Source organism: Oncorhynchus keta, chromosome 11, assembly GCF_023373465.1.
Source record: "Oncorhynchus keta strain PuntledgeMale-10-30-2019 chromosome 11, Oket_V2, whole genome shotgun sequence".
NCBI lineage: Eukaryota > Metazoa > Chordata > Actinopteri > Salmoniformes > Salmonidae > Oncorhynchus > Oncorhynchus keta.
In genome coordinates this window covers 1195100-1217213 of record NC_068431.1, presented here as the reverse complement: position 1 = coordinate 1217213, position 22114 = coordinate 1195100, and the positions used below count along the sequence as shown (strand labels likewise).

The window sequence follows — 22114 nt, the reverse complement described above, 5'->3', positions numbered from 1 at the left end:
TGATTTATCACTACCAGTCCCCATTGATTTATCACTACCAGTCCTCATTGATTTATCACTACCAGTCCCCATTGATTTATCACTACCAGTCCCCATTGATTTATCACTACCAGTCCTCATTGATTTATCACTACCAGTCCTCATTGATTTATCACTACCAGTCCCCATTGATTTATCACTACCAGTCCCCATTGATTTATCACTGCCAGTCCTCATTGATTTATCACTACCAGTCCCTATTGATTTATCACTACCAGTCCCCATTGATTTATCACTGCCAGTCCCCATTGATTTATCACTGCCAGTCCTCATTGATTTATCACTACCAGTCCCTATTGATTTATCACTACCAGTCCTCATTGATTTATCACTACCAGTCCCCATTGATTTATCCCTACCAGTCCCCATTGATTTATCACTACCAGTCCCCATTGATTTATCACTACCAGTCCCCATTGATTTATCACTACCAGTCCCCATTGATTTATCCCTACCAGTCCCCATTGATTTATCAAGACCAGTCCCCATTGTTTTATCAAGACCAGTCCCTATTGATTTATCACTACCAGTCCACATTGATTTATCACTACCAGTCCCCATTGATTTATCACTACCAGTCCCCATTGATTTATCACTACCAGTCCTCATTGATTTATCACTACCAGTCCCCGTTGATTTATCACTACCAGTCCCCATTGATTTATCACTACCAGTCCCCATTGATTTATCACTACCAGTCCCCATTGATTTATCACTACCAGTCCTCATTGATTTATCACTACCAGTCCCCATTGATTTATCACTACCAGTCCCCATTGATTTATCACTACCAGTCCCCATTGATTTATCACTACCAGTCCCCATTGATTTATCACTACCAGTCCCCATTGATTTATCACTACCAGTCCCCATTGATTTATCACTACCAGTCCCCATTGATTTATCACTACCAGTCCCCATTGATTTATCACTACCAGTCCCCATTGATTTATCACTACCAGTCCCCATTGATTTATCACTACCAGTCCCCATTGATTTATCACTACCAGTCCCCATTGATTTATTAAGACCAGTCCCCATTGATTTATCACTACCAGTCCCCATTGATTTATCACTACCAGTCCCCATTGATTTATCACTACCAGTCCTCATTGATTTATCACTACCAGTCCCCATGCTTGTCTCAGAGCAGTGTGAAACGGTGCTAAAATAGTTGTAGTCTTTTGCTTCAAATCCTTTTGCTTCTAACTTCAATATGCTCCTTAAATAAATAAGACCTACCCCACTTTTAACAGCACAATACTCACCACTAGTGAGACTCATGTCGCATATGGTAGGCCAACAGTATATCTAAAAAAAGAAATTCAATGACGTGACTCTCCGCCAATCATTTCATTTAGAGTATTGGAGGATTCTATCTAAATTAATATCTAAGGGGCATTTTATATCATTCAAAATTAATTCATAATCATAATCGTTTTGTTTAAAAAAGTAACAATATTTTGGAGCTTTCATTTTCATTTAACCTGGAGTGATTGAGAAAAAGGCCATTTTTGAACATGGGGTGAGACATTCTCACAAATGTGTAAATGTCACGCCCTGGTCGAAGTATTTTGTGTTTATCTTCATTTATTTGGTCAGGCCAGGGTGTGACATGGGTTTTTGTATGTGGTGTGTATGTAGTGGGATTGTAGCTTAGTGGGGTGTTCTAGGTACGTCTATGGCTGTCTGAAGTGGTTCTCAATCAGAGGCAGGTGTTTATCGTTGTCTCTGATTGGGAACCATATTTAGGCAGCCATATTCTTTGGTTGTGTTGTGGGTGATTGTCCTGAGTGTCTTGATGTCCTTGTGCTGTGTTAGTTGACACAAGTATAGGCTGTTTTCGGTTTTCGTTTCTTGTTTTGTAGTGCTTTTGTGTTGATTCGTGTTACGTTGTTTTATTAAACATGGATCGCAATCTACACGCTGCATTTTGGTCCGACTCTCCTTCACCATTAGAAAACCGTTACGGTAAATAAATCCGCCAATAACTACATTTAGAGGGTTGGGGGATTCTATATGAATATCTATTTAGAGGGTTGGAGGATTCTATAAGAATATCTATTTAGTGGGTTGGGGGATTCTATATGAATATCTATTTAGAGGGTTGGAGGATTCTAAATGAATATCTATTTAGAGGGTTGGAGGATTCTATATGAATATCTATTTAGAGGGTTGGAGGATTCTAAATGAATATCTATTTAGAGGGTTGGAGGATTCTAAATGAATATCTATTTAGAGGGTTGGAGGATTCTATATGAATATCTATTTAGAGGGTTGGGGGATTCTATATGAATATCTATTTAGAGGGTTGGGGGATTCTATATGAATATCTATTTAGAGGGTTGGGGGATTCTATATGAATATCTATTTAGAGGGTTGGAGGATTCTATATGAATATCTATTTAGAGGGTTGGAGGATTCTAAATGAATATCTATTTAGAGGGTTGGAGGATTCTAAATGAATATCTATTTAGAGGGTTGGAGGATTCTATATGAATATCTATTTAGAGGGTTGGAGGATTCTAAATGAATATCTATTTAGAGGGTTGGGGGATTCTATATGAATATCTATTTAGAGGGTTGGAGGATTCTATATGAATATCTATTTAGAGGGTTGGGGGATTCTATATGAATATCTATTTAGAGGGTTGGAGGATTCTATATGAATATCTATTTAGAGGGTTGGAGGATTCTATATGAATATCTATTTAGAGGGTTGGAGGATTCTATATGAATATCTATTTAGAGGGTTGGAGGATTCTATATGAATATCTATTTAGAGGGTTGGAGGATTCTAAATGAATATCTATTTAGAGGGTTGGAGGATTCTAAATGAATATCTATTTAGAGGGTTGGAGGATTCTAAATGAATATCTATTTAGAGGGTTGGAGGATTCTAAATGAATATCTATTTAGAGGGTTGGAGGATTCTAAATGAATATCTATTTAGAGGGTTGGACGATTCTAAATGAATATCTATTTAGAGGGTTGGACGATTCTAAATGAATATCTATTTAGAGGGTTGGAGGATTCTAAACTAATATCTCTGAATGTTTATAATACATGTCTATAATGAATATCTAAGGGACATTTTCTTTTAGGATCTGTGACAATATCTGAGAATAATAATAATCACTTTTTTTAAACGAACAATATTTTTGAGATTTAGTTTTCATTTAATCTAGAATGAGCGAAAAAGCAATTGTTGTTCTCCATGCTTGTCTCAGAGCAGCGTGGAACAGTGCTGAAATAGACGTCCACACCGGGAAGGCTATATATAACGATGTTTTGGAGAATATTTCATTTTTAAAGAAACGACAGTGAGCGATTGTAATATGAATAAAGGCCAAAATAATATTTATAACGGACAAAATATAGCTCTGCTAATAGCCATGACTGCTAAAAACCAGGTCTGTGAGAGCCGGAATTCTTACTGGTTGGTAGGTGATCAAATACTTACAGTGGGTAGAACAAGTATTTGACACACTGCCGATTTGGCTGGTTTTCCTACTTACAAAGCATGTAGAGGTCTGTCATTTTGATCATAGGTACACTTCAACTGTGAGAGACGGAATCTAAAATCAAAAAAATCACATTGTATGATTTTTAAGAAACCTAGCTCAAGTTGGGGGGGTCACACCTAGCTCAGCTATTAGACAATTCTTTAGTAAAGGTTGAATAGTCTATTGTTTAGCTCATAGTGTTTTCTGCCACATTCAGTCCCAACCCCAATTAATACATTTGGCACAGCATGCTGGATGGACTAGAATGTTGAGGGTTCTAAACCTGCTTGTTTCATTACATTATTATGCCCGTCTGTGAGCAAGCGTTGGACTAGTAACCGAAAGGTTGCAAGCTCAAATCCCGAGCTGACAAGGTACAAATCTGTCGTTCTGTCCCTGAACAGGCAGTTAACCCACTGTTCCTAGGCCGTCATTGAAAATAAGAATTTGTTCTTAACTGACTTGCCTGGTTAAATAATGAATATAAAACGTTAGAATTACTTACATTTGCTTCCACCGTAATGTTTTTGTCAGACATCTTTGCTGACGAAAATCACCAGCGACGACGTCAAATTCATCATTGGAGTCACTCTATATGATTAGTCATATAAAAACCTTGGGACCCAAATGCATAATGAGTGCTCTACCTCCCTCTTGTGGTGGTCTGGAGCAATGAAGCCGTGTTGCTGGGTACCTCTAACTTCTTATGGATGGGGGCAGTATTGAGTAGCTTGGATGAATAAGGTGCCCAGAGTAAACTGCCTACTACTCAGGCCCAGTTGCTAATACATGCATATTATTAGTAGTATTGGATGGAAAACACCCTGACGTTTCTAAAACAGTTTGAATGATATCTGTAAGTATAACAGAACTCATATGGCAGAGGAATAAACCGGAGAAAAAAATCCAACCAGGAAGTGGGAAATCTGAGGTTTGTAGTTACCTCTAAGTCCCGCGGTATAACCTCGCAACTTTTAAAGTAGGAATCACTGTACACACACACACACACTATTAAAACATACATACACACATTATTACACACAGACACACACTATTAAAACATACATACACACATTATCACTCAGAGACACACACTATTAAAACATACATACACACATTATCACTCAGAGACACACACTATTAAAACACACATACACACATTATTACTCACACACAAAAAAAACACACAACAATCAGTAGCCTGTTCAATTATGTTGTGATCGATCCAGTGTTTTATTAGGACTAGAGAGATGTGATCCAGATCAGCACTCTCACATGTGATCACTGTCTGGGGACTGTGCTGTTGATGGAGGTCTGAGTCATGGCTGTTACTGTATGTAACCTCTTGTTGAGTGAACGTGTCTCCCCTTCTAGAGGGAAAGGGAAGGGGGGGGACACCTAATTCAGTTGCACATCTGAATGCATTCAACCGAAATGCGTCCGCATTTAACCCCTCTGAATCAGAGCAGTATGGGGTGTCTGCCTTAATAATTGCCATCAGCTTGGGAGTTAATTGCCTTGCTTAATAAGGGCAGAACGGCAGATTTTTCCACCTTGATGGCTCAGGGGTTCAAAGCAGTGAACCTTCGCTTACCGGCTCTTACTGGCTCTTACTGGCTCTTACTGGCTCTAATTGGCTCTAACTGACTCTAACTGGCTATTACATTCCCTTACTGGCTCTAACTGGCTCTTACATTCCCTTACTGGCTCTAACTGGCTCTTACATTTCCTTACTGTCCCTTACTGGCTCTAACTGGCTCTTACATTCCCTTACTGGCTCTAACTGGCTCTTACTGGCTCTAACTGGCTCCAACTGGCTCTTACATTCCCTTACTGTCCCTTACTGTCCCTTACTGTCCCTTACTGGCTCTAACTGGCTCTAACTGGCTCTTACATTCTCTTACTGGCTCTAACTGGCTCTTACATTTCCTTACTGTCCCTTACTGGCTCTAACTGGCTCTTACATTCCCTTACTGGCTCCAACTGGCTCCAACTGGCTCCAACTGGCTCTTACATTCCCTTACTGTCCCTTACTGTCCCTTACTGGCTCTAACTGGCTCTAACTGGCTCTTACATTCTCTTACTGGCTCTAACTGGCTCTTACATTCCCTTACTGTCCCTTACTGGCTCTAACTGGCTCTTACATTCTCTTACTGGCTCTAACTGGATCTTACTGTCCCTGACTGGCTCTAACTGGCTCTTACTGGCTCTTACTGGCTCTTACTGGCTCTTACTGGCTCTAACTGGCTCTTACTGTCCCTTACTGGCTCTAACTGGCTCTTACATTCTCTTACTGGCTCTAACTGGCTCTTACATTCCCTTACTGGCTCTTACTGGCTCTTACATTCCCTTACTGGCTCTAACTGGCTCTTACATTTCCTTACTGTCCCTTACTGGCTCTAACTGGCTCTTACTGTCCCTTACTGGCTCTAACTGGCTCTTACATTCCCTTACTGGCTCTAACTGGCTCTTACATTCCCTTACTGTCCCTTACTATCCCTTACTGTCCCTTACTGTCCCTTACTGTCCATTACTGTCCCTTACTGGCTCTAACTGGCTCTTACTGTCCCTTACTGTCCCTTACCGGCTCTTACTGTCCCTTACTGGCTCTTACTGGCTCTTACTGTCCCTTACTGTCCCTTACTGTCCCTTACTGTCCCTTACTGGTCCTTACTGGCCCTTACTGGTCCTTACTGGCCCTTACTGTCCCTTACTGGCTCTTACCGTCCCTTACCGTCCCTTACTGGCCCTTACTGGCCCTTACTGTCCCTTACTGGTCCTTACTGGTCCTTACTGGTCCTTACTGTCTCTTACCGTCCCTTACTGGTCCTTACTGGCCCTTACTGGCCCTTACTGGTCCTTACTGGCCCTTACTGTCCCTTACTGGCTCTTACCGTCCCTTACCGGCTCTTACTGGTCCTTACTGGCTTTTAATGGCCCTTACCGGCTCTTACTGGCCCTTAACCGTTAGGCTATCTGCCGCCCTAAAACCAGAGAGTGAATGTGTTCTGGGGCTGTATGTATCAAGCCTCTCATTGTGTTAGGGTTGACAGCCTACCTTCCTTCACCAGAGAATGGATGTGTTCGTTGCCCAGCCAGAATTCATCGTTCCACAGCTTAAAGTCTCCAAACCCGTCTCTGTAGTCCACCCAGTCTCTATGGAGGAGAGAGCATTCACTGGGTCAGTCTAGAACATTCACTGGGTCAGTCTAAAACATTCACTGGGTCAGTCTAAAACATTCACTGGGTCAGTCTAAAACATTCACTGGTTCAGTCTCTATGGAGGAGAGAACATTCACTGGTTCAGTCTAGAACATTCACTGGTTCAGTCTCTATGGAGGAAAGAACATTCACTGGTTCAGTCTCTATGGAGGAGAGAACATTCACTGGTTCAGTCTCTATGGAGGAGAGAACATTCACTGGTTCAGTCTCTATGGAGGAGAGAACATTCACTGGTTCAGTCTAGAACATTCACTGGGTCAGTCTCTATGGAGGAAAGAACATTCACAGGTTCAGTCTAGAACATTCACTGGTTCAGTCTCTATGGAGGAGAGAACATTCACTGGTTCAGTCTATGGAGGAGAGAACATTCACTTGTTCAGTCTAGAACATTCACTGGTTCAGTCTCTATGGAGGAGAGAACATTCACTGGTTCAGTCTAGAACATTCACTGGTTCAGTCTTTATGGAGGAGAGAACATTCACTGGTTCAGTCTCTATGGAGGAGAGAACATTCACTGGTTCAGTCTTTATGGAGGAGAGAACATTCACTGGTTCAGTCTATGGAGGAGAGAACATTCACTGGTTCAGTCTTTATGGAGGAGAGAACATTCACTGGTTCAGTCTCTATGGAGGAGAGAACATTCACTGGTTCAGTCTCTATGGAGGAGAGAACATTCACTGGTTCAGTCTCTATGGAGGAGAGAACATTCACTGGTTCAGTCTAGAACATTCACTGGTTCAGTCTATGGAGGAGAGAACATTCACTGGTTCAGTCTTTATGGAGGAGAGAACATTCACTGGTTCAGTCTTTATGGAGGAGAGAACATTCACTGGTTCAGTCTCTATGGAGGAGAGAACATTCACTGGTTCAGTCTCTATGGAGGAGAGAACATTCACTGGTTCAGTCTAGAACATTCACTGGTTCAGTCTATGGAGGAGAGAACATTCACTGGTTCAGTCTCTATGGAGGAGAGAACATTCACTGGTTCAGTCTTTATGGAGGAGAGAACATTCACTGGTTCAGTCTCTATGGAGGAGAGAACATTCACTGGTTCAGTCTATGGAGGAGAGAACATTCACTGGTTCAGTCTCTATGGAGGAGAGAACATTCATTGGTTCAGTCTAGAACATTCACTGGGTCAGTCTCTATGGAGGAGAGAACATTCACTGGTTCAGTCTCTACGGAGGAGAGAACATGCACTGGGTCAGTCTAGAACATTCACTGGTTCAGTCTCTATGGAGGAGAGAACATTCACTGGGTCCGTCTAGAACATTCACTGGGTCAGTCTAGAACATTCACTGGGTCAGTCTAGAACATTCACTGGGTCAGTCTTTGTGGAGGAGAGAACATTCACTGGGTCAGTCTAGAACATTCACTGGTTCAGTCTAGAACATTCACTGGTTCAGTCTTTATGGAGGAGAGAACATTCACTGGTTCAGTCTCTATGGAGGAGAGAACATTCACTGGTTCAGTCTCTATGGAGGAGAGAACATTCACTGGTTCAGTCTCTATGGAGGAGAGAACATTCACTGGTTAAAGTCTCACACTTGCTGCTTCCCCTTGCATCACTATGCTGACGTGATCAAGACAAAGGAGATGATTGTGGACGACAGGGAAAGGAGGAGGACTAATACAATTTGATTTGAAACACAGCAGCTGGATGCCACAGTGCTGATGTGATAAACTACTAGCTGATTGCAGAGGTTAAACAGGCCAGCTTTCCAAAGATCGCTCGCACACACACACACACACACACACACACACACACACACACACACACACACACACACACACACACACACACACACACACACACACACACACACACACACACACACACACACACACACACACACACACACACACACACACACACACACACACCTGTTGAAGTCAACCCTGCCATGTCTTCGTCGCTGTATAACAGTCCATCCCCTCCATCTTCCATGTCACAGAAGACTAGGACCGGCTCCTGATCCACTCTAGGTCTGATCCGGTAAAACCCGGAGTCTGGCCTCTGTCTGTCATACAGCTCAGAGCAGTCTGGAGGTGAGAGGTGACACACGCAGAGATATTAATCACAACTAACTATGAGTGCACATTTTACTGAAAAGGTGTAACACTCAATTACCATAAAACAATATATTATATTATTTAAACAAATAAAATCACATTTTATTGGTCACATACACGTATTTAGCAGATGTTATTGCAGGTGTAGCGAAATGCTTGTGTACCTATCTCCAACAGTGCAGTAATACCTAACAACATACCACAATAAACATGAATCTAAAAATGAAAGAATGGAATTAAGAAATACATAAATATCAGAATGTGTCGGAGTGGTATTGACTAAAATACAGTAGAATAGAATATAGTGTAATGACCTGACTAGATCATAAAGGAACAATTGTCCAGACAGAGGATTGAGTTATGAATTGACGGTTTATTAACCCAACGTCATACAGGCTACTGTTTGGCCGTAGCACACGCCAAATAAATGAAAGGTACCCTACGAACCAAGCGTGACCTTCTCTTGTGAAAGCCAGATGTAAGAGACAACAACAATCGCTAAACCTGGTCTTAACTTCCAATGCTCCACCCCCTGCCCCACCCCCTCCACGCCACTCCACCAACCGCCAGGATGCCCGGCATCAGAACATTCCTGGCATTCCCGTGATTGGCAGATAGCAGGTTGATTGGCATGTCGAACACTGGGTACTGGTAAGTACAACACAACCAACTAATAGCCTAACACATAACACACAGCTGTCTGTGTGGGTCGCTACAATAGCATATAGCCTATTGGACATGACTTTTCTATAGTATCTTCTGTTTGGGTGTCTCAGGTCAGGTCTGAGCCATGATCAGAATGTGTCTCTGTCTATTTCCTGTCCTGATCTAGTGTTTGACCCCTGACCTCCTCACACTGTCTCACTGTCCATGTCTGTTTTTAGCTCCCACCTTTACTTCACTGTGTTATAATGGACCTCATGCTTGTTATGTCACCTCTGTAACCAGGAATCAAACATACTGACCTTTCTGACCCATGTTCCTACTTTCAAGAACCGAACATTTAAATTCCTCTATGAGTTTGTTTAGTGTACATTTACATATTTATTTCAGTATTTGTTGTATATTGGGCTTGTGCTGCAGAGCATCATGGGGTTTTGTATATGTGTTGAGGTGATCACATTCCAGATAAATGGTTGAACTGATTCCTGTCTCCAGTCTCATCGTTATTGAATTGTTATACAGACGTGGTTATGAAACCCACGAGACAAAAGATTGGTGATGAGTAGGTCTGGATCTACAGCAACTATTCTGTCTGGAAGATGAGTAGGTCTGAATCTACAGGAACTATTCTGTCTGGAAGATGAGTAAGTCTGAATCTACAGGAACTATTCTGTCTGGAAGATGAGTAGGTCTGGATCTACGGAACTATTCTGTCTGGAAGAGGAGTAGGTCAATCTACAGGAACTATTCTGTCTGGAAGATGAGTAGGTCTGAATCTACAGGAACTATTCTGTCTGGAAGATGAGTAAGTCTGAATCTACAGGAACTATTCTGTCTGGAAGATGAGTAAGTCTGAATCTACAGGAACTATTCTGTCTGGAAGATGAGTAGGTCTGAATCTACGGGAACTATTCTGTCTGGAAGATGAGTAGGTCTGGATCTACAGCAACTATTCTGTCTGGAAGATGAGTAGGTCTGAATCTACAGGAACTATTCTGTCTGGAAGATGAGTAAGTCTGAATCTACAGGAACTATTCTGTCTGGAAGATGAGTAGGTCTGGATCTACGGGAACTATTCTGTCTGGAAGAGGAGTAGGTCAATCTACAGGAACTATTCTGTCTGGAAGATGAGTAGGTCTGAATCTACAGGAACTATTCTGTCTGGAAGATGAGTAAGTCTGAATCTACAGTAACTATTCTGTCTGGAAGATGAGTAAGTCTGAATCTACAGGAACTATTCTGTCTGGAAGATGAGTAGGTCAATCTACAGGAACTATTCTGTCTGGAAGATGAGTAGGTCTGAATCTACAGGAACTATTCTGTCTGGAAGATGAGTAAGTCTGAATCTACAGGAACTATTCTGTCTGGAAGATGAGTAGGTCTGAATCTACAGGAACTATTCTGTCTGGAAGATGAGTAGGTCTGAATCTACAGTAACTATTCTGTCTGGAAGATGAGTAGGTCTGAATCTACAGTAACTATTCTGTCTGGAAGATGAGTAGGTCTGAATCTACAGGAACTATTCTGTCTGGAAGATGAGTAAGTCTGAATCTACAGGAACTATTCTGTCTGGAAGATGAGTAAGTCTGAATCTACAGGAACTATTCTGTCTGGAAGATGAGTAGGTCTGAATCTACAGGAACTATTCTGTCTGGAAGATGAGTAGGTCTGAATCTACAGTAACTATTCTGTCTGGAAGATGAGTAAGTCTGAATCTACAGGAACTATTCTGTCTGGAAGATGAGTAGGTCTGAATCTACAGGAACTATTCTGTCTGGAAGATGAGTAGGTCAATCTACAGGAACTATTCTGTCTGGAAGATGAGTAGGTCTGGATCTACAGGAACTATTCTGTCTGGAAGATGAGTAGGTCTGAATCTACAGGAACTATTCTGTCTGGAAGATGAGTAGGTCTGAATCTACAGTAACTATTCTGTCTGGAAGATGAGTAGGTCTGAATCTACAGGAACTATTCTGTCTGGAAGATGAGTAGGTCTGAATCGACAGGAACTATTCTGTCTGGAAGAGGAGTAGGTCTGAATCTACAGGAACTATTCTGTCTGGAAGATGAGTAAGTCTGAATCTACAGGAACTATTCTGTCTGGAAGATGAGTAAGTCTGAATCTACAGGAACTATTCTGTTTGGAAGATGAGTAGGTCAATCTACAGGGACTATTCTGTCTGGAAGATGAGGAAGTCTGAATCTACAGGAACTATTCTGTCTGGAAGATGAGTAGGTCAATCTACAGGAACTATTCTGTCTGGAAGATGAGTAGGTCTGAATCTACAGGAACTATTCTGTCTGGAAGATGAGTAGGTCAATCTACAGTAACTATTCTGTCTGGAAGATGGGTAGGTCAATCTACAGGAACTATTCTGTCTGGAAGATGAGTAGGTCTGAATCTACAGGAACTATTCTGTCTGGAAGATGAGTAAGTCTGAATCTACAGGAACTATTCTGTCTGGAAGATGAGTAAGTCTGAATCTACAGGAACTATTCTGTCTGGAAGATGAGTAGGTCTGAATCTACAGGAACTATTCTGTCTGGAAGATGAGTAGGTCTGAATCTACAGTAACTATTCTGTCTGGAAGATGAGTAAGTCTGAATCTACAGGAACTATTCTGTCTGGAAGATGAGTAGGTCTGAATCTACAGGAACTATTCTGTCTGGAAGATGAGTAGGTCAATCTACAGGAACTATTCTGTCTGGAAGATGAGTAAGTCTGAATCTACAGGAACTATTCTGTCTGGAAGATGAGTAGGTCTGAATCTACAGGAACTATTCTGTCTGGAAGATGAGTAGGTCTGAATCTACAGGAACTATTCTGTCTGGAAGATGAGTAAGTCTGAATCTACAGGAACTATTCTGTCTGGAAGATGAGTAAGTCTGAATCTACAGGAACTATTCTGTCTGGAAGATGAGTAAGTCTGAATCTACAGGAACTATTCTGTCTGGAAGATGAGTAGGTCTGAATCTACAGTAACTATTCTGTCTGGAAGATGAGTAGGTCTGAATCTACAGGAACTATTCTGTCTGGAAGATGAGTAGGTCTGAATCGACAGGAACTATTCTGTCTGGAAGAGGAGTAGGTCTGAATCTACAGGAACTATTCTGTCTGGAAGATGAGTAAGTCTGAATCTACAGGAACTATTCTGTCTGGAAGATGAGTAGGTCTGAATCTACAGGAACTATTCTGTCTGGAAGAGGAGTAGGTCTGAATCTACAGGAACTATTCTGTCTGGAAGATGAGTAGGTCTGGATCTACAGGAACTATTCTGTCTGGAAGATGAGTAGGTCTGGATCTACAGGAACTATTCTGTCTGGAAGATGAGTAGGTCTGAATCTACAGGAACTATTCTGTCTGGAAGATGAGTAGGTCTGAATCTACAGGAACTATTCTGTCTGGAAGATGAGTAGGTCTGAATCTACAGGAACTATTCTGTCTGGAAGATGAGTAGGTCTGAATCTACAGTAACTATTCTGTCTGGAAGATGAGTAGGTCTGAATCTACAGGAACTATTCTGTCTGGAAGATGAGTAAGTCTGAATCTACAGGAACTATTCTGTCTGGAAGATGAGTAAGTCTGAATCTACAGGAACTATTCTGTCTGGAAGATGAGTAGGTCAATCTACAGTAACTATTCTGTCTGGAAGATGAGTAGGTCTGAATCTACAGGAACTATTCTGTCTGGAAGATGAGTAGGTCAATCTACAGGAACTATTCTGTCTGGAAGATGAGTAGGTCTGAATCTACAGGAACTATTCTGTCTGGAAGATGAGTAGGTCAATCTACAGTAACTATTCTGTCTGGAAGATGAGTAGGTCAATCTACAGGAACTATTCTGTCTGGAAGATGAGTAGGTCTGAATCTACAGGAACTATTCTGTCTGGAAGATGAGTAAGTCTGAATCTACAGGAACTATTCTGTCTGGAAGATGAGTAGGTCTGAATCTACAATAACTATTCTGTCTGGAAGATGAGTAAGTCTGAATCTACAGGAACTATTCTGTCTGGAAGATGAGTAGGTCTGAATCTACAGGAACTATTCTGTCTGGAAGATGAGTAAGTCTGAATCTACAGGAACTATTCTGTCTGGAAGATGAGTAAGTCTGAATCTACAGGAACTATTCTGTCTGGAAGATGAGTAGGTCTGAATCTACAGGAACTATTCTGTCTGGAAGATGAGTAGGTCAATCTACAGGAACTATTCTGTCTGGAAGATGAGTAAGTCTGAATCTACAGGAACTATTCTGTCTGGAAGATGAGTAGGTCTGAATCTACAGGAACTATTCTGTCTGGAAGATGAGTAAGTCTGAATCTACAGGAACTATTCTGTTTGGAAGATGAGTAGGTCAATCTACAGGGACTATTCTGTCTGGAAGATGAGGAAGTCTGAATCTACAGGAACTATTCTGTCTGGAAGATGAGTAAGTCTGAATCTACAGGAACTATTCTGTCTGGAAGATGAGTAGGTCTGAATCTACAGGAACTATTCTGTCTGGAAGATGAGTAGGTCTGAATCTACAGGAACTATTCTGTCTGGAAGATGAGTAGGTCTGAATCTACAGGAACTATTCTGTCTGGAAGATGAGTAGGTCTGAGTCTACAGTAACTATTCTGTCTGGAAGATGAGTAAGTCTGAATCTACAGGAACTATTCTGTCTGGAAGATGAGTAAGTCTGAATCTACAGGAACTATTCTGTTTGGAAGATGAGTAGGTCAATCTACAGGGACTATTCTGTCTGGAAGATGAGGAAGTCTGAATCTACAGGAACTATTCTGTCTGGAAGATGAGTAAGTCTGAATCTACAGGAACTATTCTGTCTGGAAGATGAGTAGGTCTGAATCTACAGGAACTATTCTGTCTGGAAGATGAGTAGGTCTGAATCTACAGGAACTATTCTGTCTGGAAGATGAGTAGGTCTGAATCTACAGGAACTATTCTGTTTGGAAGATGAGTACGTCTGAATCTACAGGAACTATTCTGTTTGGAAGATGAGTAGGTCTGAGTTAACGGTACAGTAACTATTCTGTCTGGAAGATGAGTAGGTCTGAATCTACAGGAACTATTCTGTCTGGAAGATGAGTAGGTCTGAATCTACAGGAACTATTCTGTCTGGAAGAGGAGCAGGGTCTGAATCTACAGGAACTATTCTGTCTGGAAGATGAGTAGGTCTGGATCTACAGGAACTATTCTGTCTGGAAGATGAGTAGGTCTGAATCTACAGGAACTATTCTGTCTGGAAGATGAGTAGGTCTGAATCTACAGGAACTATTCTGTCTGGAAGAGGTAGGTCTGAATCTACAGGAACTATTCTGTCTGGAAGATGAGTAGGTCTGAATCTACAGGAACTATTCTGTCTGGAAGATGAGTAGGTCTGAATCTACAGTAACTATTCTGTCTGGAAGATGAGTAGGTCTGAATCTACAGTAACTATTCTGTCTGGAAGATGAGTAGGTCTGAATCTACAGGAACTATTCTGTCTGGAAGATGAGTAAGTCTGAATCTACAGGAACTATTCTGTCTGGAAGATGAGTAGGTCAATCACAGTAACTATTCTGTCTGGAAGATGAGTAGGTCTGAATCTACAGGAACTATTCTGTCTGGAAGAGGAGTAGGTCAATCTACAGGAACTATTCTGTCTGGAAGATGAGTAGGTCTGAATCGACAGGAACTATTCTGTCTGGAAGAGGAGTAGGTCAATCTACAGGAACTATTCTGTCTGGAAGATGAGTAGGTCTGAATCTACAGGAACTATTCTGTCTGGAAGATGAGTAGGTCTGAATCTACAGGAACTATTCTGTCTGGAAGATGAGTAGGTCAATCTACAGGAACTATTCTGTCTGGAAGATGAGTAAGTCTGAATCTACAGGAACTATTCTGTCTGGAAGATGAGTAGGTCAATCTACGGGAACTATTCTGTCTGGAAGATGAGTAGGTCAATCTACAGGAACTATTCTGTCTGGAAGATGAGTAGGTCTGAATCTACAGGAACTATTCTGTCTGGAAGATGAGTAGGTCTGAATCTACAGGAACTATTCTGTCTGGAAGATGAGTAAGTCTGAATCTACAGGAACTATTCTGTCTGGAAGATGAGTAAGTCTGAATCTACAGGAACTATTCTGTCTGGAAGATGAGTAAGTCTGAATCTACAGGAACTATTCTGTCTGGAAGATGAGTAAGTCTGAATCTACAGGAACTATTCTGTCTGGAAGATGAGTAAGTCTGAATCTACAGGAACTATTCTGTCTGGAAGATGAGTAGGTCAATCTACAGGAACTATTCTGTCTGGAAGATGAGTAGGTCTGAATCTACAGTAACTATTCTGTCTGGAAGATGAGTAAGTCTGAATCTACAGGAACTATTCTGTCTGGAAGATGAGTAGGTCTGAATCTACAGGAACTATTCTGTCTGGAAGATGAGTAGGTCTGAATCTACAGTAACTATTCTGTCTGGAAGATGAGTAGGTCTGAATCTACAGTAACTATTCTGTCTGGAAGATGAGTAGGTCTGAATCTACAGGAACTATTCTGTCTGGAAGATGAGTAAGTCTGAATCTACAGGAACTATTCTGTCTGGAAGATGAGTAGGTCTGAATCTACAGGAACTATTCTGTCTGGAAGATGAGTAGGTCTGAATCTACAGGAACTATTCTGTCTGGAAGATGAGTAGGTCTGAATCTACAGGAACTATTCTGTCTGGAAGATGAGTAAGTCTGAATCTACAGGAACTATTCTGTCTGGAAGATGAGTAGGTCTGAATCTACAGGAACTATTCTGTCTGGAAGATGAGTAAGTCTGAATCTACAGGAACTATTCTGTCTGGAAGATGAGTAAGTCTGAATCTACAGGAACTATTCTGTTTGGAAGATGAGTAGGTCAATCTACAGGGACTATTCTGTCTGGAAGATGAGGAAGTCTGAATCTACAGGAACTATTCTGTCTGGAAGATGAGTAAGTCTGAATCTACAGGAACTATTCTGTCTGGAAGATGAGTAGGTCAATCTACAGGAACTATTCTGTCTGGAAGATGAGTAGGTCTGAATCTACAGGAACTATTCTGTCTGGAAGATTAGTAAGTCTGAATCTACAGGAACTATTCTGTCTGGAAGATGAGTAGGTCTGAATCTACAGGAACTATTCTGTCTGGAAGATGAGTAGGTCTGAATCTACAGTAACTATTCTGTCTGGAAGATGAGTAGGTCTGAATCTACAGTAACTATTCTGTCTGGAAGATGAGTAGGTCTGAATCTACAGGAACTATTCTGTCTGGAAGATGAGTAAGTCTGAATCTACAGGAACTATTCTGTCTGGAAGATGAGTAAGTCTGAATCTACAGGAACTATTCTGTCTGGAAGATGAGTAGGTCTGAATCTACAGGAACTATTCTGTCTGGAAGATGAGTAGGTCTGAATCTACAATAACTATTCTGTCTGGAAGATGAGTAAGTCTGAATCTACAGGAACTATTCTGTCTGGAAGATGAGTAGGTCTGAATCTACAGGAACTATTCTGTCTGGAAGATGAGTAAGTCTGAATCTACAGGAACTATTCTGTCTGGAAGATGAGTAAGTCTGAATCTACAGGAACTATTCTGTCTGGAAGATGAGTAGGTCAATCTACAGGGACTATTCTGTCTGGAAGATGAGTAAGTCTGAATCTACAGGAACTATTCTGTCTGGAAGATGAGTAGGTCTGAATCTACAGGAACTATTCTGTCTGGAAGATGAGTAGGTCTGAATCTACAGGAACTATTCTGTCTGGAAGATGAGTAGGTCAATCTACAGGGACTATTCTGTCTGGAAGATGAGGAAGTCTGAATCTACAGGAACTATTCTGTCTGGAAGATGAGTAAGTCTGAATCTACAGGAACTATTCTGTCTGGAAGATGAGTAGGTCTGAATCTACAGGAACTATTCTGTCTGGAAGATGAGTAGGTCTGAATCTACAGGAACTATTCTGTCTGGAAGATGAGTAGGTCTGAATCTACAGGAACTATTCTGTCTGGAAGATGAGTAGGTCTGAGTCTACGGTAACTATTCTGTCTGGAAGATGAGTAAGTCTGAATCTACAGGAACTATTCTGTCTGGAAGATGAGTAGGTCTGAATCTACAGGAACTATTCTGTCTGGAAGAGGAGTAGGTCTGAATCTACAGGAACTATTCTGTCTGGAAGATGAGTAGGTCAATCTACAGGAACTATTCTGTCTGGAAGATGAGTAAGTCTGAATCTACAGGAACTATTCTGTCTGGAAGATGAGGAAGTCTGAATCTACAGGAACTATTCTGTCTGGAAGATGAGTAAGTCTGAATCTACAGGAACTATTCTGTCTGGAAGATGAGTAGGTCTGAATCTACAGGAACTATTCTGTCTGGAAGATGAGTAGGTCTGAATCTACAGGAACTATTCTGTCTGGAAGATGAGTAGGTCTGAATCTACAGGAACTATTCTGTTTGGAAGATGAGTACGTCTGAATCTACAGGAACTATTCTGTTTGGAAGATGAGTAAGTCTGAATCTACGGGAACTATTCTGTCTGGAAGATGAGTAAGTCTGAATCTACAGGAACTATTCTGTCTGGAAGATGAGTAGGTCTGAATCTACAGGAACTATTCTGTCTGGAAGAGGAGTAGGTCTGAATCTACAGGAACTATTCTGTCTGGAAGATGAGTAGGTCTGGATCTACAGGAACTATTCTGTCTGGAAGATGAGTAGGTCTGAATCTACAGGAACTATTCTGTCTGGAAGAGGAGTAGGTCTGAATCTACAGGAACTATTCTGTCTGGAAGATGAGTAGGTCTGAATCTACAGGAACTATTCTGTCTGGAAGATGAGTAGGTCTGAATCTACAGTAACTATTCTGTCTGGAAGATGAGTAGGTCTGAATCTACAGTAACTATTCTGTCTGGAAGATGAGTAGGTCTGAATCTACAGGAACTATTCTGTCTGGAAGATGAGTAAGTCTGAATCTACAGGAACTATTCTGTCTGGAAGATGAGTAGGTCAATCTACAGTAACTATTCTGTCTGGAAGATGAGTAGGTCTGAATCTACAGGAACTATTCTGTCTGGAAGATGAGTAGGTCAATCTACAGGAACTATTCTGTCTGGAAGATGAGTAGGTCTGAATCTACAGGAACTATTCTGTCTGGAAGATGAGTAGGTCAATCTACAGGAACTATTCTGTCTGGAAGATGAGTAGGTCTGAATCTACAGGAACTATTCTGTCTGGAAGATGAGTAGGTCAATCTACAGTAACTATTCTGTCTGGAAGATGAGTAGGTCAATCTACAGGAACTATTCTGTCTGGAAGATGAGTAGGTCTGAATCTACAGGAACTATTCTGTCTGGAAGATGAGTAGGTCTGAATCTACAGGAACTATTCTGTTTGGAAGATGAGTACGTCTGAATCTACAGGAACTATTCTGTCTGGAAGATGAGTAAGTCTGAATCTACAGGAACTATTCTGTCTGGAAGATGAGTAAGTCTGAATCTACAGGAACTTTTCTGTCTGGAAGATGAGTAGGTCAATCGACAGGAACTATTCTGTCTGGAAGATGAGTAGGTCTGAATCTACAGGAACTATTCTGTCTGGAAGATGAGTAAGTCTGAATCTACAGGAACTATTCTGTCTGGAAGATGAGTAGGTCTGAATCTACAGGAACTATTCTGTCTGGAAGATGAGTAGGTCTGAATCTACAGGAACTATTCTGTCTGGAAGATGAGTAGGTCTGAATCTACAGTAACTATTCTGTCTGGAAGATGAGTAGGTCTGAATCTACAGGAACTATTCTGTCTGGAAGATGAGTAAGTCTGAATCTACAGGAACTATTCTGTCTGGAAGATGAGTAAGTCTGAATCTACAGGAACTATTCTGTCTGGAAGATGAGTAGGTCTGAATCTACAGGAACTATTCTGTCTGGAAGATGAGTAGGTCTGAATCTACAGTAACTATTCTGTCTGGAAGATGAGTAAGTCTGAATCTACAGGAACTATTCTGTCTGGAAGATGAGTAGGTCTGAATCTACAGGAACTATTCTGTCTGGAAGATGAGTAAGTCTGAATCTACAGGAACTATTCTGTCTGGAAGATGAGTAGGTCTGAATCTACAGGAACTATTCTGTCTGGAAGATGAGTAGGTCAATCTACAGGAACTATTCTGTCTGGAAGATGAGTAAGTCTGAATCTACAGGAACTATTCTGTCTGGAAGATGAGTAAGTCTGAATCTACAGGAACTATTCTGTCTGGAAGATGAGTAGGTCAATCTACAGGAACTATTCTGTCTGGAAGATGAGTAGGTCTGAATCTACAGGAACTATTCTGTCTGGAAGATTAGTAAGTCTGAATCTACAGGAACTATTCTGTCTGGAAGATGAGTAGGTCTGAATCTACAGGAACTATTCTGTCTGGAAGATGAGTGAGAGGTCTGAATCTACAGGAACTATTCTGTCTGGAAGATGAGTAGGTCTGAATCTACAGTAACTATTCTGTCTGGAAGATGAGTAGGTCTGAATCTACAGGAACTATTCTGTCTGGAAGATGAGTAAGTCTGAATCTACAGGAACTATTCTGTCTGAAGATGAGTAAGTCTGAATCTACAGGAACTATTCTGTCTGGAAGATGAGTAGGTCTGAATCTACAGGAACTATTCTGTCTGGAAGATGAGTAGGTCTGAATCTACAGTAACTATTCTGTCTGGAAGATGAGTAAGTCTGAATCTACAGGAACTATTCTGTCTGGAAGATGAGTAAGTCTGAATCTACAGGAACTATTCTGTCTGGAAGATGAGTAGGTCTGAATCTACAGGAACTATTCTGTCTGGAAGATGAGTAGGTCTGAATCTACAGGAACTATTCTGTCTGGAAGATGAGTAAGTCTGAATCTACAGGAACTATTCTGTCTGGAAGATGAGTAAGTCTGAATCTACAGGAACTATTCTGTCTGGAAGATGAGTAAGTCTGAATCTACAGGAACTATTCTGTCTGGAAGATGAGTAGGTCTGAATCTACAGTAACTATTCTGTCTGGAAGATGAGTAGGTCTGAATCTACAGGAACTATTCTGTCTGGAAGATGAGTAGGTCTGAATCTACAGGAACTATTCTGTCTGGAAGATGAGTAGGTCTGAGTCTACAGGAACTATTCTGTCTGGAAGATGAGTAGGTCTGAATCTACAGGAACTATTCTGTCTGAAAGATGAAGGTCTGAATCGACAGGAACTATTCTGTCTGGAAGAGGAGTAGGTCTGAATCGACAGGAACTATTCTGTCTGGAAGATGAGTAGGTCTGAATCGACAGGAACTATTCTGTCTGGAAGATGAGTAAGTCTGAATCTACAGGAACTATTCTGTCTGGAAGATGAGTAGGTCTGAATCTACAGGAACTATTCTGTCTGGAAGATGAGTAGGGAATCTACAGGAACTATTCTGTCTGGAAGATGAGTAGGTCTTAATCTACAGGAACTATTCTGTCTGGAAGATGAGTAAGTCTGAATCAGGAACTATTCTGTCTGGAAGATGAGTAAGTCTGAATCTACAGGAACTATTCTGTCTGGAAGATGAGTAGGTCTGAATCTACAGGAACTATTCTGTCTGGAAGATGAGTAGGTCTGAAGGATGAGTAGGTCTGAATCTACAGGAACTATTCTGTCTGGAAGATGAGTAGGTCTGAATCTACAGGAACTATTCTGTCTGGAAGATGAGTAGGTCTGAATCTACAGGAACTATTCTGTCTGGAAGAGGAGTAGGTCTGAATCTACAGGAACTATTCTGTCTGGAAGATGAGTAGGTCTGAATCTACAGGAACTATTCTGTCTGGAAGATGAGTAGGTCTGAATCGACAGAACTATTCTGTCTGGAAGAGGAGTAGGTCTGAATCGACAGGAACTATTCTGTCTGGAAGAGGAGTAGGTCTGAATCGACAGGAACTATTCTGTCTGGAAGTAGGTCTGAATCTACAGGAACTATTCTGTCTGGAAGATGAGTAGGTCTGAATCTACAGGAACTATTCTGTCTGGAAGATGAGTAGGTCTGAATCGACAGGAACTATTCTGTCTGGAAGAGGAGTAGGTCTGAATCTACAGGAACTATTCTGTCTGGAAGATGAGTAGGTCTGAATCTACAGGAACTATTCTGTCTGGAAGATGAGTAAGTCTGAATCTACAGGAACTATTCTGTCTGGAAGATGAGTAGGTCTGAATCTACAGGAACTATTCTGTCTGGAAGAGGAGTAGGTCTGAATCTACAGGAACTATTCTGTCTGGAAGAGGAGTAGGTCGAATCTACAGGAACTATTCTGTCTGGAAGATGAGTAAGTCTGAATCTACAGGAACTATTCTGTCTGGAAGATGAGTAAGTCTGAATCTACAGAAACTATTCTGTCTGGAAGATGAGTAGGTCTGAATCTACAGGAACTATTCTGTCTGGAAGAGGAGTAGGTCTGAATCTACAGGAACTATTCTGTCTGGAAGATGAGTAAGTCTGAATCTACAGGAACTATTCTGTCTGGAAGATGAGTAGGTCTGAATCTACAGGAACTATTCTGTCTGGAAGAGGAGTAGGTCTAATCTACAGGAACTATTCTGTCTGGAAGAGGAGTAGGTCAATCTACAGGAACT

The 22114-nt window shown here is 41.3% G+C and overlaps 1 protein-coding gene across 1 annotated transcript in view; it reads right to left on the bottom strand.

The window, feature by feature from the left end:
- The window catches only part of fgl1b (fibrinogen like 1B), a 59326-nt gene that overhangs the window by 27132 nt on the left and 10080 nt on the right, over positions 1–22114 (bottom strand). Inside the window, 3 exon segments of the mRNA XM_052528985.1 lie at positions 6604–6701; positions 8652–8700; positions 8703–8810. Coding sequence (XP_052384945.1) covers positions 6604–6701; positions 8652–8700; positions 8703–8810 — 255 coding nt within the window.